Below are 17,401 nucleotides of genomic sequence, written 5' to 3'. Positions count from 1 at the left end.
CTGGCTCATACTTCACACTTCCTTTATTATAGAATGTTGCAAGGCTGATACTTGCATTTTCATACATGCTTTCACCAAACTCTTCTCTTTCTGAGGCTTGATTTGGGAGAATGAGAGGTATGATCACTTGATACTCTTGATTGACCTCCAGAGCTGTTGCTTGTTTTGTCACTTCTGATAAAATGTCTGTCCTTGTTTACTTGGAATTCTTCAGTGCCGTTTCCTAAGGATTGTTTTGCTCACTAAACTCCGAGTGATAATACACAGAGGCTTCTCAAGAAAATAAGTGGAGGTTACTTTCCAATAGCTGTTCTTGTTTGAGTTGAGCACCCACATAGCATCTGTCTCCATGACACTTCTAACTTCTTTGGAGACTTTGTTAAAAGTTCCCAAATTAATGGAAGAAGCCTAAAGGCAGCAGAAGTCATTTTTCTTTTCCATACCTTCAGAGCCCTCTGGGACAGGGAGGAAGAAATGTGTGGACTCAATAGATGCTGGTTTCCAGAAGCTGGCAGTTGAGAGACCTTAATGTCACCAGTGTGAAATAGACAGACCACTGAGAAGTTAATCTTATTTTTTTGTGAATTATTTGATTTATAGTTTATTTCTTGTCATTCCCAATCTCTATCTTCACAGACCTTGAAAAGTACACTGGAGAATCTTGAGTGCATTCCATCAGGATGTATGTGGGGCATTACTAAATGTAAAATAAATGTAAACAAAAGTGTAAAGTTAGTGGGCTGTAGAAATCACATGAAGAGTATGTTACCTCGCCATGTAGACAAGCTCACAGCTTCTCTGTGGTTTAGAATGGCAACCTATACAATGGTAGTAATAGTTACCTATCACATATGGTATTTTAAAGCTCAATTTGTTTGTTTGTAAAAACACTGAGACTGTTTTAGAAGATGGAAAGCAGAGCCATAACTGTGCTGCCATAACCTTGTAGTGGGAAGATGGAGCCTACACTGATGGAAGGGTATCTGTTGATATAGAAAAACCATCTCCCAAAGCAATGGTAGCTAGCTTAACAGAATCAGTTGTTCCATTGACAGACTGTATTTATGCTGGGAGTTATTGTTAGTCTATAAAGTGCTACCAGACCATTTGTTTTATTCGATGTAGCTATGTTGGCTAGAATTTAGAGATGAAACCATGCCTGAGAACCTGGAATGGAAGGTGCTCAAAAAATCTGTATTAAAAAAGGTGACCACTTTCTTTAACCTTAAATACATTGAAATGTTATGCTTTGTTTGTATCACTTGTTCAACTTTATACAAAACTGTCTATTAAATTGAAAATTACCTTAATTTTATTCAGAAAAGCATCATCCTATCATGCTGTCATTCAGAGTCATCAAGATTATTTTGAATTTTAATATAATCCAGTTGTTTTGATGAGGCTGGAAGGCTAAGGAGAGAACAGATCAGTGAAGTTCCATTTCTTTCTAGAAACAGTGTAAGAGGACAGTGGAGTTCTTTCTGGTCTTCCATCTGGAAAGAAAAAGTTCTGTGGAAATTGAATTTTTAGCATACTTTTCCATTCTAATGTGGAACAAAACTGAGACCTATTTAATTTTTGTCAAAAAGAGAGTGAGACTCTCCCACCTCAGTATAGCTGATAGCTTGATGGGATTTTGGAGACACTTGTTCAAGTCCTGGCACTGCCTATTTTAGACCAAGGATTTGAACTGTTTGTCTCTAGCTCTCATTTTTTGTCTCCTCTTGAAGTTTTCGCTTTAGTACAGTGGGTACTTATTTATATAAAAATCACTGATAGAAACTCTAGCCCAGTGATGAGGGCATTTGTGGGATGTGGGAGGCTGGTCTGAATCAGGCAGCTCGATCCTAAGTCTTCCACATCCTGGGGGAGTCCCTTGCTACTGGGGCATTAGGTATTCTTTCTGAAACTGACACTTCTGTGCCAGAAGTTTTGGTTGAAATCAATCATGGCATTTTCTGACCGACAGATGTTTAGTTGACAAGTACGTGACCAACTCTGTACTTTTAGTTTGTGCCTGTTTTCATAATATGTTCATCCTTCTTTGCTATGAGCTTTGATCAACAGTGAAGTATTCATATTTAAATGATCAGTTAACATGTTGTAGAGGTGAATATTTCTAGTACTGTACAGTATGAACACTTATTCAGTGTTTAGTCTTTTAGTATAAATATACTAGTAAACAAAGTCTAAGAGCAAAATAAGTCCGTTGCAAAATAGACCTAATATAATAAACCCCTTCCTTGGAATCCACAAAGCATGTTCACGGTTCAGACCTTTCAGCTACTTCAGGGTATTTGCACATTCGGGCAGCCATTGCTGCCTCAGTTTACACCTGGTTTTGAAGACTCTCGTGCTGGCCCGAATCAACACCTTAAGTAATTGTAGAAATTCAGAATGAGTGTATATGAAATGAATTAAATAAGATTGCTGGAATTCTGTAGTACAACTAGGTAATCGAGTATAGAAAGCTGCAAAGAATTTTAAAATACAGTTGTCAAAGCTACACTTAACTTTTTTCTGTTGTGTAATAGATGAATGACTGGTATGACTAATCAGGTAAAGAGCAGTATAAAAAAGTAAAAATGCAGAAATTGAAGGATTATTTGCAGTTAAAAAGCAAAAGTAAAGAGTACAAATAAACAGCAAATTGCAGAAAATAACTTCAAATAACAAACATCCCCTTAACGTATCAGCATATTTGGAATAGGTAAATAATAAAACTACTGGATTACTTTGTTTGGAAAGTTTTGATTAAAGTTAGTTTTATGTACATTTTCCACAAGAGAGGGTGATATTTCCTTTTCTTAAATGGAAGATCATTTATGGAAAACCACAAGCAGTGACCCTGGGCAGTATAAAGTTTTCAGAAGTGTTGAGACATATATTTAAAGGAACTCAGGCACTAGGTCTGGACAATAATATGTTCCTGAAAAGGGAGCAGGCAGGGAAATTGGTCTATCTGTAGTGGATCCTTATTTTAAGGGAGATGGTGAATGAACAAAGTAATGAATAAGAATCACATAATCTCACGTGGGCAGTTGTGCTGAGCTACATTGGAGCTCCTTCAAAATACTGCTGCTTTCTGGGAAATTTAATAAAGTTTAGTATAGGGTGCTTTCCAAATACTATTTGATATAGGGTTCCACAAAAATATTAATGGCTAAGGTGGGGGGAAATCATGGAGTAGAAGATAGCACAGGTGCTTAAAGAGTAGTACAAGCTCGTTGAAATTTACATGTCCATCTGAAAGTTTTGTATGTACTAGTGTAGGTAAATAACATCTAAGGTTGATGTAGCTGGGAGATTGAGGGGATTTTTTTAACTTCACTCTGTGCACCTGCCGGACATTGTATGTGATTTTTACCTGTTTTTATAGTTAGTTGCATTTATTGTATCTTGGCTTGCTCAGCTCTGGCTTGTGCTGGGTCCAGCGGTCCCTGTATGCAAGGGGTCACAACAGGGCGCTGGGATGCCCTGTGGACAGGGGCTGCTGCTGTGAAGCAGTCCTTGTCTGTGGCAGCCCAGTCTGGACCCGAACATAGGCTGAACCAGTAGCAGCTCCTGTCTATAGGTGGTCCCAGCTCCCCACTGGCACCCCCCTGCAGACAGGGATTGCTCCGTGGGATGCAGAGCAGCCTCTGCTAGCAGTAAGCCTGGGCCTGTTGGGGCCAAAAGCTGCTTTGCGGCAGCCTCTCCGCACCACCACACTGCTGCCTCTAATAGAGGGGAGAGGCAGCACTGCAGAGACGGTGCTGGGTAAGCTAGCTTTTAAGCTGGCTCCCCCAACATAGGCTCCTGCACCACTTCCCCTTTTGCTGCCTCTGATATAGAGGCAGCAAGGGTGGGGGGAGTGAAAGTAGTTGAGTAGTAAGACTATTAACTTACGTCCCTAGTTTATATCTCCAGAATAAGTTGAGCTTTGTTCAAAATGCAAACTTTTATTGGAGTGAGAATATTGAGAAGAAACCTCATTAAATTTGTAGGTGCTATTAAAATTAGTCAGGAGAAATGAGAAATAACATATTCAGAATTAGTAGTATTTAGCTTGTGTAGATAATTGGGCTAGCAAATTTGCATATGAAGTGAATTGTAATAAAACTTTGTAGAGTCGGTGAGCAGGGAAATGATTGTATTGCTGTGATTTTTTTGAAGGCCTAATCGGAGTGGCATACTTGAGCTAATATAGTAGTTGGGACATTACTAGATGTTCTTAAATTTTTCAATTAATGTGTGGTTTTTTTCTGCTTGAACCGGGATATGTTATGATCAGTGGAGTCATACCCAAGTTTCATCACTGTTTGCTCATGGTGATCCTGTGCATTTTTTGTTTGTTTACATAGCAGCCAGAGGTGTGGTAAGTGTCTCAGAAAAATGCATCAGTCTGCTTTTTGCCTTGTATAGGTAGATAATGCTCCAAATTGCTGGAGTAGTTTAATGAGATTTTTATTTACAGTTTCGTCATTTAGTTCATGCTCTAGACATTTTTCATGAATTTAAAAAGACAATACTCAACAGAATTAATATTTCACAGTAATGTTTAACTGCTTGTACAAAATGACTGCATGTCCAGCAAGTAAATACATGCTCAGTCTTTTTCCTCTATATAACCTACCTCTGCACCAAATACACGGTGGGGGAAATTGGTGGGTTTTGTAGTATGTCTGAAAGGCTATTAAGTCTGGTCTTTGGAAGATCAAAGGTGGTGGAAGGGATTAACAACCAATGGGCATTCATAAAGAGCACCTTGCCAGCAGCCCACATGTCTGTAATGAGAAAATATCCCCTTTAGGGCCTCTGCATATCTTAATTGGCAGTATCTTACTGTGGAGGGGTTTATCCTCTGGCTGCAGCAGCTCCATGCATGGCACGCAGAGCCCCTGTGCAGGGCTTATTGTGCAGCTGCACGGCTATGCAGTTTATGGGGAACCTTGTTCAAGATGCTGTTTTCACAATATGCTGCTGTTTAAAAGACAGCTGTATTCTGGATTGATTTCTGTTTCTGTATAATCTTGATATTAATCCTCATGTAGCTTTACATGTATCATTACAATAGTTGTGCACTATTGTAAATGTTGCCTATTGTCAAGAATTGCTTAATGTTTAATTGTGTTCACTGGCAGTGGGAATTACACTATATGAAATGAGTAAGTTTTCTTAATTAAAGTTGTATTTGATTTGATACAGGTTGAACCTCTTTAGTTTGGAACCCTTGGGACCTGACTGGTTCCCAATGAGAGAATTTTCTGGATCATGGTAGGTCAATATTATCTAGCAGCATTACCAACAGTTCCTCTGCTTGCTGTGCTGGTAGAGGACATTTAAGGGTAAACTAGAGCTAAATAACAGCACAGAACTTTGAGAGCTAGGACTGGTGGCTGATAAACTTTATGGGACTGGGTGAAACTTGGCTACACACACAAAAGTGGACACCTGGCAAAGTAAAATAGTTCTGGATTAGAGAGGTTCAACCTGTACTTTGGTTTCTTCCTTGATGTGGATTTAAAATAAATTTATCAATTCTAATATTTTTATTTATTTCAGGTTATGCAATGGTCTCTGCAAGATGGCTTGTTCTTGAGTTGGAGCTTTTTAAGGCAGACATACGCTGGTACTTCAACTTTATTAAGCGGACTATAATTTCTTCTCTCACAACAACTACATAAGCAGACAAAATTGCAAAGATCTGCCCTTTGTCGAGTATGACAGCCACGACCCGTGGCTCTCCAGTAGGAGGGAATGATAGCCAGGGCCAGGCTCCTGATGGGCAATCCCAGCCTCCCCTACAACAGAATCAGGTATGATGGTAACTTTGTTAATAAAATTGTCTATAAAGACAATAAGTAGTTTTGCAACATAAGAGGTTATTCTTTAAAAATCTCTTTAGGCTTAGGGTATGATTTTATATCTTGTTAAAGCAAGATCAGGCCTAGTTATACTTTGTTGAAAGACTGTTGGTGAGTCAGTACTGAACAAATGACTCAATAGGAAAGTAAGAAACCCTGTACTGCAGAAGGTGCTACCTTTAGATAAAGTACCATGGTGTTGAAGTAAACTGCAATTTCAAATGTCTTTACTTTGGGCAAGAAGTTTACCAGGGTGTGAGATGCTTTTTCAGAGCTTGTGTGATTCACCTATTTCAAAGTTTTGTGATATCAGCTTGGTACCAGAGATTGTCAGTGTGTAGTTGACTACACGGTTAACTGAGTTTATCCATTAATCCTATAGATTACACACACTCCTCTGCTGCCTATGTATTTGATACAAGAGGCAGCAGTGGGGTAGCAAGTGGCAGCAGGCAGGAGGTGAGAGGCAGTGCGTGTGGGGAGCTAGCTTTTTAACTGTTGCCTCTTTTAAGACTGCTCCCTGTGCTTGCTCCATCTGTTCCTGAGACCATGGGGGGGGAGGGAGGCAAGAGCTGGAGTTTGCAGGAAACTGGCTTCCCCACAAGCATTGGTTCCCATGGAGCCGCCTTCCCCCTCACCTCCCATGTTGCTGCCTCTTACAGAGGCAGTAGGGCAGGGGATGACAGGTGGCGTCCTATGCTCAGGGGGAGATGGCTTGGCTTACAAGCAGTCTTGTCTGTGGGGCAGCCTCCGTCTGCAGGTAGCTTAGCCCCTCCCCGCCCCCCGACGAGGTATGCTGCCACCCTGTGCTGCTGCCTCTGTATCAGTTCCCTGTAGTAGGAGAGTGCTTCCTGCTATAGTGATAGAAATGTAGCCGTGTTAGTCTGTTGTAGCTGAAACAAAAAACAGGACTATGTAGCACTTTAAAGACTAACAAGATGGTTTATTATTAGGTGATGAGCTAATCCTAAAGCTCATCACCTAAAAAACCATCTTATTAGTCTTTAAAGTGCTACATAGTCCTGTTTTTTGTTTCTTCTTGCTGTTGTCCTCCATGTTATGGAAGTGGGTTAAATTAGTTGTTATCCATGAATTTACAATGCTATAAAGATCCCCACTCTGTCAACCTGTTGGCCTTAAGATGAAGAACAGAAAACAATTGATCCTTGTTAATGTGAAAATTGTCTCTTTTGGCGTAGGAAGGGTCAATGATCTAACTTTCCCTTCTCAGAGTTTCAAACAATTTTAACAAATTTCATAACTGTTTTCATTGCAATACTTACAAACAATGTATTTAGACAGTGGGCTGTTAATGCTGCATTAAACCTTTTCTGCATCCATTAAATGTTGCTCCAAATTTAAGTTGATCCTTTAATAATGCATAATTTAGGGAAAACAATTTTTCAGTGATTCAAGAATTAGTAATGTATGGCCTTTTCTTCTTTAGATTTTTTTTTCTTGATATTTCACCACTGTTTCTAGGGATGTTAAAATGCATTTAATTGAGTAAATGTGTAACTGCTGAAAAATTCAGGGATTGCATAAAGGGGTGATGGAGTAGGCTCCCGCCTGCCACCTCCTCACATTGCTGCCTCAGATACAGAGGCAGCAACGTGGATGGGTAGGTCTTAGGTGGCTCTTGGGGAACAGGTGCACACTGAGAACTGGCTTTTAAGTAGGCTCTGTGGTCATACCAGGAGCTTGTGTGTAACCATGAAGGCTAATCAATGAGCTTCAGGCTCATGGGTTAACTATACATGGTCACACTTTTATATTCCTAGTTGTTTCTACTAATAAAATTGCTTTAGTAGTAAATATGGTAGGATATTTAAAGAAAAGAGATTCTAAGGTGGACAAGGCAAGAGAGTTGCTCCTGATTGGGTTTGAATTTGACCCATGTAAGTAGTAAATAAAAATGATCTAACTATAAAACAGCTGTGAATAGGAAATTGTCTTGGGGAACGGAAATCCAGGTGAAAATTAGGGATGTCATTGTGTTGTCAACTACACAATTAACTACTAAGCCTGGGCTTATCGGTTAGTCCTATTGACTACACACGTGCACCCGCCCCTCCCCCCCCGCCACTCCCTCTGCTGCCTCTCTATCAGAAGCAGCAAGTGCAGGGTGAGGCGGTCCCCAGGGGGAGACAGCTTTCCAGCCAGGTCCCTACGTGTATCGGCTGCCATGGAGCTGCCTGCCCCCTTGCATCAGAGGCATCAGTGTGGGGGGAAGAGGCAGACAGGAGCCAGTATGCGTGTAAGCTGCCTCTGTGGAACTCCTCCCTCTCTGTCTCCTCCCTTCCCTGCTTCCCAAAGAGGCAGTGAGTGGCAGCAGGCAGAAAGCTAGTGCTCTGGGGCAGAAAGCCAACTCAAAAGCAATTCCCCATGTGCTTTGTCTCCATGGATGCTTCCCTCTTCCCCCAGCCCTGTGTTGCTGCCTGTCGCTTTCATTGAGACACTCTTTCAAACTCAGAATTCCCAGAAACCTCATTTTGACATTTTCAATGAGAAAGTTGGTCCACTATGAACAAAATTATGGATCAAATGTTTTGAATAACTAATTTTTCCATCTCCCAGAAAACTAGCTTCATTATTAGTCTAATTGAATAAGAGAAAATATTTAATTGAAGTAATAAATAATTATAATTAAGACATTCTAAAAGCTTTAAATCCTATTTTGTGATGAATTAATGAAAAAAATTTTTTTTACGTTTTATTAACTTTTTCTGTTTCCTTGCAAAATTCAGATGAAATTTAGAGGTGAATGAAGGAAGCCAAGAGAAAAGGATATACACTATTACTGTGTCTGAGAAATAGGGTGAATATTGTGCATACAGTATTTAATTTAAATCCTTGAAATGTTTTGAATTCAGACTTCTTCTCCTGATTCTTCCAATGAGAATTCCCCAGCAACCCCTCCTGATGAGCAGGGTCAAGGGGATGCCCCACCTCAACTTGAAGATGAGGAGCCTGCATTTCCACACACAGATCTGGCAAAGTTGGATGACATGATCAACAGGTAATTTAAGATTGATGCACTATTCCCATTCATATGAATTTTAGGTAAAATCTCTTAACATTACCACCAAAATTTCTGCGTCTTACTTGGCATGTTAAATTACATATTTTGGGTTAGGGGGAATAAGAAAAGAGATGTGGATTGGTGAATTTTTTTCTAATGTTGAGTCCTTTTTAGTGGGTTAAAATAGATTTTACATTTTTATCCCATCCTAAGGGCATAATGAAGGGGAAGATATGCTTTAATTTCTTTTTAGAAACCTAATTAAAATGAAGTACTTTTTTAAAAATTCAGACCTCGATGGGTTGTTCCTGTGTTGCCGAAAGGGGAGTTAGAAGTTCTTCTAGAAGCTGCTATTGATCTTAGTAAAAAAGGTAAGTTGAAAATAAAGTGAAATGTTTTATAGAAGAATCTGTAAATCTTAATCCTTAAAGGTCCTCTGTGTCCCTGTTGGAGCTTTAGTTCAATAAATTGGGACCCAAGTTTTCCAAATTGTGGACTAGCGTGAAAAGTTTCATAGATAGTTTGAAAACAGTGAAGCGATGAGTTTTCTTCCTTGATACAAGCTCTGGAGAAAACTGAGTCCACAGCTATAAAATAAGCCTTCTTACTTTCCTGCTAGCTTTCTGTATTTTTATTTGCATATCAGGCCTGATCAGATCTATTTTCCTGACATATTCTTGTGACCCAAAATAGCGACAGTAATCTAGTTAGATGACTGTCTTGTTTAACTTATTTGAGGTCTAGGACAGTTTTCCCTCAAGATTGTGTTTTTTAGTTCAAAATATTGTTAGGTCAGCATGACAAGGGCTTGTTCTGGGAAGATAGTTGGTCTCCCAGCCTCTTGAAAGTCATTTTTCCAGACCCTATATATGAGAAATCTATGAAGACCCAGAGGAAGTAGTTGGTGAGTTAAGGTGCCTTTGAAGAATAGTATTTAAAATATGATTTTATTGAAATATAAAATTGCCTGTTCTGTACTTGCCATAGTTAGAGTAGGAGGAACTGACCTCACTGAAATTCTAGGAGTAAATATTTATCACGGAGTGAAAGTTCTTGTCGGCGGGTAGTTTTGGCCTAAAGGAATTACTTTGAGTGTTAGTCACCTGTTCTGAAACAGATATTGGAGAAGAATGAATATTCATCCACATATATAAAGTATGTCTCTGCTGTGATAAAAATCTCTTGGCATGGAGTTTCAGAGCCTTGGTCAACTGATTGGAGCTTAGGTTGTGAAGCAAAAAATTGGAATATACGTGTTTGGGCTCAAGCCCAGGCTCTGAGGAATTCCCCAGTCAGAAGGTCTCAAACATGGGTTCCAGACTAAACCCAAACTTGCATCTTGCAGCCTGAGTTGCTGAATCAGCTGATCCTAGGTCCAGATGTGATAGTAATTTTATTGCAGTATAGTCAAAGGTAGGATGTGATTTGTTTTATTGCATAGCTGATTTGTTCTCTGGGACCACACTTGCCATTGATGCTTGGTAAACATGTTTGTGCCTGACTGGAATCTTCAGGTGAGCATAGAACTCTCCCAAGATAAATGCCATCTTTTAAAAAAAAAAAAAAATTGAAAGATGCAACTAGATGAGTCTATGAGTCTGCTGTTGCAGCACTTCTGATAGGAAGAAATTCTCTGATTTTTAGTTTGAGGAGAGATTTTTGGGTGCTGGCAGCAGCCTTGAAAAAAATCACACCATCAGTAATGCAGCAAATAGATATAGAGTTTTTCATCTGCTCTACTGGTGGCACCCACACGCTCTACTGGTGGCACCCACACACTCTACTACAAATCAACAACTTGGACAGTCAGTTTGGGAACTCTTTTTCATACATCTCCCTGCCCTGCCAAGCTTAATTTTGGTATTCCATTTTTATAATATATTGTATGCCCCACAGTTTGCTGAATTTAACATCTAATTCTAATATCCATTATAGACATAAATTTCAACAGTTTATGTTAATTATGAGTGGTCATTCCATTACTGGGGTTTATGGTGCATATTATTTTCCCATAGGTGGAAAGAAAGGATTACCAGAAACTGTTAAGTGTGTTGCCTGTATATGTGCACTTGCCATTTTTTCCCATTTGTTGAAGAAATATAGGATGGATGAGGTCTTTGTCCCTTTTATAATTCTGAAGAGTCAGACTTAAGATTGGGGTACTTACCTGTTCTGAAGTGGGGCATTCTTTGGCTAGATGGTTCTGAACTTCGTTAGTGTGGAAATGCAGAATCTAGAAACTTCAAATGGTTCTGAAAATGTGTTCTTAGTGAGGATATGAGAGTTTAGGTTCCTTACCCACCCATATGCAGACTTTAAATCCAAATGGTATCTTGTAGAATAGATAGAGAGGACGTGGACTGGAAGAAGGGATTGAAATTGAAATATAACTGTGACCCTAATGTTGGTATCAACATAATTTTTCACTGAGATCTGTGGATCATCAGAACGTTTAGGGTACAGGAATCAAAAATTGTTTTGTTAGCCCACTAGAATTATTACACCAAAAAGCTATTTTTTGTTGGTGCATGGTTTTTGTTTTTTTGAGAAACTGTGTGGTCTCATTGATAGAGCACCTGACTGGGATTCAAGATCTGGGTTCTGTTTCTGACTCAGCCACCATGGGATAGTCTTCACCTCTGTGTGTGTGACCCTGTCTATACTTTGGCTTTGACAGTTAGTGTTAAAGCATGTTGTATAAGACGAGGTGGTATTATCTTCTTCAAATTTGGGGGAAAGAGCAACATAGGAGGAAGATGTTTAGACCATTTAAATACGTGGTCATGCTAGCAGTCTGATGGTATTTATTTTTTAATTTTGTAGAAAAATTTTTCATGTAAACAATATTTTCTTAGTTTAAAGACCCACTCTGGTGATGGTCTGAGGGTCTTCTGATACTGGAGAAGCAGCCTATTGAAAGAATGGTGGTACTTAACTCACTGTTAATAAAAACTAAAGTTAGGGACAGCATTTTTGAACAGTGGCAGCTACTTAATTTTTTTTTAACTAATTGAGCTATATAGCATATACTAAAGCAACAACAAAAAGGCACTAAATTAAAAATTCTCTGATTCTTATGCTCCACTTCCCCCTTAAACTCTGTGGCCGGACTGCTGCTGGGTGTTCCCATTATGGCAGTAGTCCGCAATCTTTCCGAAGTGTACCATGGTTTTACCCTTCTGCCCTGGGCTGCGCTGCTTTCTCAAGGAGGGGAGGGGCTCTCTGTATTGCACGGCGCGTGGACCACCTGGTCAACGCAAATCTTTCCGTGGACTACCAGTTGCTAAAGGAAACTCACCATAAATTACATAAGTATGCCTGAACCATTTTGCTAGTGCTGCAGCTGGGGAGAATTATTAAACAGATTAAGTGTTTTAACTTTCTTATGTGTATTTAAAATGATGTTTGATAAACTAAATAAAATATTATGTCCAACACAAAAGGTTCAATGTTTTCTTTATTTATGGAAGGAGTGGGGAACCTTTTTTGGCTTAGTGGGGTTAGTGACCCACAGAAAAATCAGTTTGGGACCGCACAAGTTAAGAGCAAAAAAACTCCTCCCAAAACTCCCAGCCCTCACTGATGTGGCCCCCAAATGAGACACCTCACTCTTCTGGCACTCCAGCCCCCACAGGGTGAGGGGAAGGGACAGGGAGAACTGAGGTTCAGGGCTTCCCAGGGGCCAGATTTACTTGTCTGAGGATCCAGAGATAGTGGACCCTTTTAGGCTCTGGGGTGGGAACAAAAATAAGGGGTTCAGTGTGCAGGATAGGGGTGGGAGGTGTGGTGCAGGACAGGATGAGAAGGGCAGGGTCTGGCAGGGAGTTTGTTTGCAGGAGAGGGTGTTGGGTGGGGGTATATGAGGGAGTTTGAGGACAGGAGGAGGGTGGGGGAGTAACACAGAGAGGGTAAGAATGCAGCCAAATAGCTAGTTGGGGAGGGAGGCAAAGAAGTGGGGAGTAAAGGAAAGTGCAGCTTCTTCTTCGAGGGTCCCCGTGGGTGCTTTACTTAGGTGTGTCAATACTGCTGTGCACACGGCTTGAAGATCTTTGGTAACAGTCCCCCAGCCGCGTGCTGCAGTATTGCGCAATTACTCAGAATGACAGCTATACACACACCGGCGGCCATTCCCTCAGTTTCTTCTCAACCGCTGCTGGCATTGGTCGCACTTAGTCAGTCTCCCTAACAGCATCAAAAGTAAAAAAGGGGGTGAGGAGGAAAAGGATAACAATCGATAAAAAAGCAGGCGAAGTGGCGTGCGGATGCTTCACTGCGTCCTGCTCTCCCGAAAGACAGTATAAACAGACAAAAACCTGTCATGCACGCACCACTGGGCTTTGAAAGGTACAAACAGCAATCACAGCTGGGATGGGGAGCCCATATGAGGAGTGTGATATTATAGGGACAATGGACATGCGAAGAATCCCAGCTTCACATCAGTGTGCTGAAGCTCACAGTGAGGAGGGCATGCTTCCAACTGCTTCCGCACATACAAAACAAAACTGTCTGACAATATCCTCACAATGTCACAACAACACATTACATAAACAGGCAGGGGGGTGCGAGGTCTTGCAGCCTACTTGCAGAAGCAATGAAACTATGGCGATGGTATTTTATACACAACATCACACCTACCGCTATGCATTTGCTAGACTAGGACAATGTGCTGGCAGATGCCCTCAGTAGTCAATTCCCACAGAACCACAAATGGGAGATCAACAGATCGATCATAAACAACCTTTTCAGGAGATGGGGAATACCTAGTTGTAGACTTGTTCGCAATGCACATCAATTCCAAGTGTACCCGCTATTGTTCCAGGGCAGGCATTGGACCGCTATCTTTTGGAGATGCATTTGCAATACACTGGGACTTCCCGCTGGCATATGCATTTCTACCTTTATCTCTCATATATCAAACGGTAATGAAGGTAAAAAAGGAGGCAGCAAGAATCATATGCGGAGCCCCCAACTGGCTGAGACAAATTTGGTACTTACCGTATTCCAACCTAGCACACATCAGCCATACAAGTTTCCCCTGGTATGAGCTCTCTTGACTCAGGACAGGGGGCGTATGCCACACTCTGGGCTACATACACTAAACCTGAGAACCTGAAGGCTTGTTGGCTCTCACACAAAGAGTTAACCCTGTTTCAAAGGGTCACAGACATCCTAATTAATTCCAGGAGAGCTACTACGAGATGAACTTACTTGCAGAAGTGGGCCAGATTTGCAGCCTGGAATTCAGCTCGAGCGTGGGATCCACACGAATCGGGGATATCAGATGTACTAGAATATATCCTTCAGCTGCAAGACACAGGACTATCAATTACTTCCATCAGTATACACTTATCAGCTATATCAGTGATTCACCCACCCATATAAGGGTATTCCCACTCGTGCACTGAGATTTCGGAAAGGGATACGGAACCTGTATCTGCCGCAGAGAAGATCCAGTGTCATCATGGGACTTGAACCTTGTGCTGGATTCAATCATGTGACGGTCTTTCGAGCCACTTGCAAACTGCTCGCTAGTACACCTATCGATGAAGGTAGACTTTCTCATTGCGATAACATCATCCAGGAGAGTGAGAGAGATAGCAGCACTCATGGCAGACCCACCCCACTGTACAATGTTTTCCACAAGGACAAGATTGTCCTTAGAACTCACCCAAAATTTCTCCCCAAGATACCTGCCTTATTCCATTGTAATGAACCGATATACCTACTGGTGTTCTTCCAGAAACCACAGGAGGACAGCAACCAGACAGCATTGCACATGCTGAATGTACACAGGGCCTTTTACCTGGAATCCACAAAAGACTTCCGAAGAACACCCAGACTATTTGTTTTGTGCGGTCAGGTCCAGAGGTCAACCTGTCTCCAAACATCGAATATCCAAATAGATTTCTACATGTATACAGTTGGCTTACTCCCAGAAAAACAGACAACTACAGATAGTTATACGGGCGTACTCCATGAGAGCAGTATCTACCACGACTGCTTTCCTCAAAGGTCTTCCCATAGACATCATTTGTAGATTAACAACATGGGCTTCAGCCAATACTTTTGCACACCATTATGGAATCCAAAGCTTTCAGGACTCAGGCACTAGATTTGAATGTACAGTCCTGTCCAACATCCTGTCCTGCATCAGGGAGTGCCCACCGCCAAGCAGGAACACTGCTGCATAGTCACCTAAATGGAGCCCCCATGGGGACCCTCGAAGAAGAAGGGAAGGTTACTCAACTTGTACAGTAATTGGAGTTCTTTGAGGTGTGTCCCCGTGGGTGCTGCGCACACACTGTCCTTCCCTCTGCTCTGGTATAGCACAGTTCAGTGTAGAGAAGGAAAGGCGGGGAAGGCCACTGATGTATGTCACTGTCATTCTGAGCGATTGCACAATAGTGCAGCACATGCTGGTGGCTGGGGGACTGCTACCAAAGATCTCTGGGCTGTGTGTATAGCAGCACTGACACACCTAAGTGGAGCACCTGCGGGGACACATCTCAAAGAACTCCAGTTACTGCACAAGGTGGGTAACTGTTCCTTCTGCTAAGTAAAATTGTATCCCCTCCCCTTGCATCTTCCCTCTGCTGCAGCCTTGCTACCCTCAGCCCCATGGTCCACCCGCCTCCCCCAGCTTGATTGTCTGCATGGTCTTCTGTCCCTTAGTTCACCCCCGTCCCCTCCCATCCTGCTCTGCAACCTGATCCCCTGCATTGCTCCATGGCCCTCAGTGCAACCCCTGTTCCCTCCCATCCTGCCTTCGCAGCCTCCTTGGTCCACGTTCCTGTGCCCCCAGTGCACTCGCTGTCAGAGCAGTGGTTCTGGGACTCTCAGCCCCCTGAGAGCAGTGCTGGGGCAAGGAGAGGTTGGGGGCCAAAGGCTCTTTCCTGCCTGTCCCAGCCCTTTGCCTGCAGGCTGTGGCTCTAGGGATGGGACAGGCAGAGCCTGGGACTGCTCAGGGCTGGCTCCAGCCCAGCTGGATGTAGAAGGGTGCTGGGGAAGGGGTTCCCCAACCCTGCACAAAGCCCACAGGGAGCAGCCCAGGCCCCAGCATGCCACACCATGTGTGCTGGCTGCCTAGTTCCAGCTCTGTGGCGCAGGCCTAGTCTCGCTTCCTCCCAAAGCAGGAGGCAGCCCCAGTGATGCGTGCACACTTCTCTCTCCCTTCTCCCACAGAAGGAAGCTGGAGCTGGTGCTCAAGCCTGCAGCTATGTGGCTGAGGCGGGAGCCGCAGTATGGGCTTCCTGCTGTGCGGGTGGCAGACATGGGGCTGAGCTCTTGCCCTGCGTGCCAGTAAAAATCAGCTTACATGTTGTTTGTGGGGGACATGCTGGGAATTGCTGACCCCTGCATTGTAGAGAGTGCTGCCATAGCTCATTATTTTGTAGCATGTGCCTGGTTCTTCATAATTTTATTTTGGGGGATGTTAAATTTTGACTAGTCAGCTAATGGAATAGTTGATGGATTTTCTTGCTCTATATTTAAGGCAGAGGTGCAGCATTTGGGACCTGACACCAGCGGGGACTGCTTGAGTCCCTGCTCATCCTGGGCTCCCCGCTATGCTTCTGTCTTTTAAATGTAGCTAGAACCCTGTGGAGGTCTTGCTACATTTAAAAGGCTGAGGTGCAGCAGTTGGATCAGGAGCTAACAGGGACTGCTCGAGTCCCCACTCACAGTTTCCCCTGCTGTGCCTCTGCCTCCCCTGACCTTCTGTATAGACCAAGCCATTGTTTTCCCTGAAAGAATTTGCTTGAACTTACTTTCTGCAAACTGTTGTTTTCAATGTTTGACTCAGTATATGGAAAATATATTTTCTGTCCCCAGCACTGAGTTATTTTCCAACGGAAAAATAAACTTTAAAAGGGAGGATGTCAGCTTAAAAATCATATTTCTGTATGAAAATTTGGGGCCTAGTGTTTCAGGTAACCCTGAAGATTAATGTAACTGAAAGAGATGGCAGTATTTTTCTTCAGTGTTTATTTTTGTTTATGGTGAATGTCACTGTTTTTCATCGATTTTCACTTTGTCTCCTTTATTAGCATAGTTCTCAGGTGCTACTTTGGAGTGAGTTCAGTGCAGGCACAGCAGCAGGCTTCACCTCCCCTTCCCCGGAGAGTCAAGGCAGTAACAAGGGGCATTCTCTAGTATTTACACCTGCTGGTGAACATCTGAAGAAGTGGGTTGTGCCCACAAAAGCTCATTATACCATCTACGTTTTTTGTTAGTCTCTAAGATGTTGCAAGGCTATTGGTTGTGTTAAGTTTTTCAGTTACAGACTAATATGGCTGCCTCTCTGAAACTGCTGGTGAACTGTATCTGTTAGGGTGAATGATCAGGCCCCGTTCTAGTTTTCCCTGGCATACAGTCTTCTTCCTGGATAGTATTGGTGAGGCCTACCGGAGTGGTGGTGATTAGAATTAACACTGTTTTAAGACAAGTCTACCTCTCTAAGCCATTGGTTCAAGCTTTGTGAAGTCCTGACTACCCCTTTCAGCATTTGTTGAACTTTCTGTATAACTATGAGGGT

At 42.3% G+C, this 17,401-nt stretch overlaps 1 protein-coding gene and 1 long non-coding RNA gene across 5 annotated transcripts in view; one reads left to right on the top strand and one right to left on the bottom strand.

The window, feature by feature from the left end:
- The window catches only part of USP9X (ubiquitin specific peptidase 9 X-linked), a 282,963-nt gene that overhangs the window by 41,427 nt on the left and 224,135 nt on the right, over nucleotides 1–17,401 (top strand). For all 4 annotated transcript variants that reach the window (XM_075913065.1, XM_014578958.3, XM_025190080.2 and 1 more), the window contains 3 exons: nucleotides 5,545–5,798; nucleotides 8,720–8,865; nucleotides 9,160–9,239. In XM_075913065.1, the coding sequence (XP_075769180.1) occupies nucleotides 5,703–5,798; nucleotides 8,720–8,865; nucleotides 9,160–9,239 (322 nt within the window). In that variant the 5' untranslated portion in view covers nucleotides 5,545–5,702. The remainder of the gene's footprint in view (nucleotides 1–5,544; nucleotides 5,799–8,719; nucleotides 8,866–9,159; nucleotides 9,240–17,401) is intronic.
- Nucleotides 12,933–14,428, bottom strand: LOC142821604 (uncharacterized). The gene is made up of 3 exons (XR_012898308.1): nucleotides 14,297–14,428; nucleotides 14,077–14,172; nucleotides 12,933–13,050 (listed from the first exon to the last, which is right to left on the bottom strand). It is a non-coding gene; the product is annotated as an uncharacterized LOC142821604 (long non-coding RNA).

This window comes from Pelodiscus sinensis, chromosome 1, assembly GCF_049634645.1.
Source record: "Pelodiscus sinensis isolate JC-2024 chromosome 1, ASM4963464v1, whole genome shotgun sequence".
NCBI lineage: Eukaryota > Metazoa > Chordata > Testudines > Trionychidae > Pelodiscus > Pelodiscus sinensis.
The sequence above is the reverse complement of the archived record's forward strand: the minus strand, read 5'-3'. Positions and strand labels throughout refer to the sequence as shown.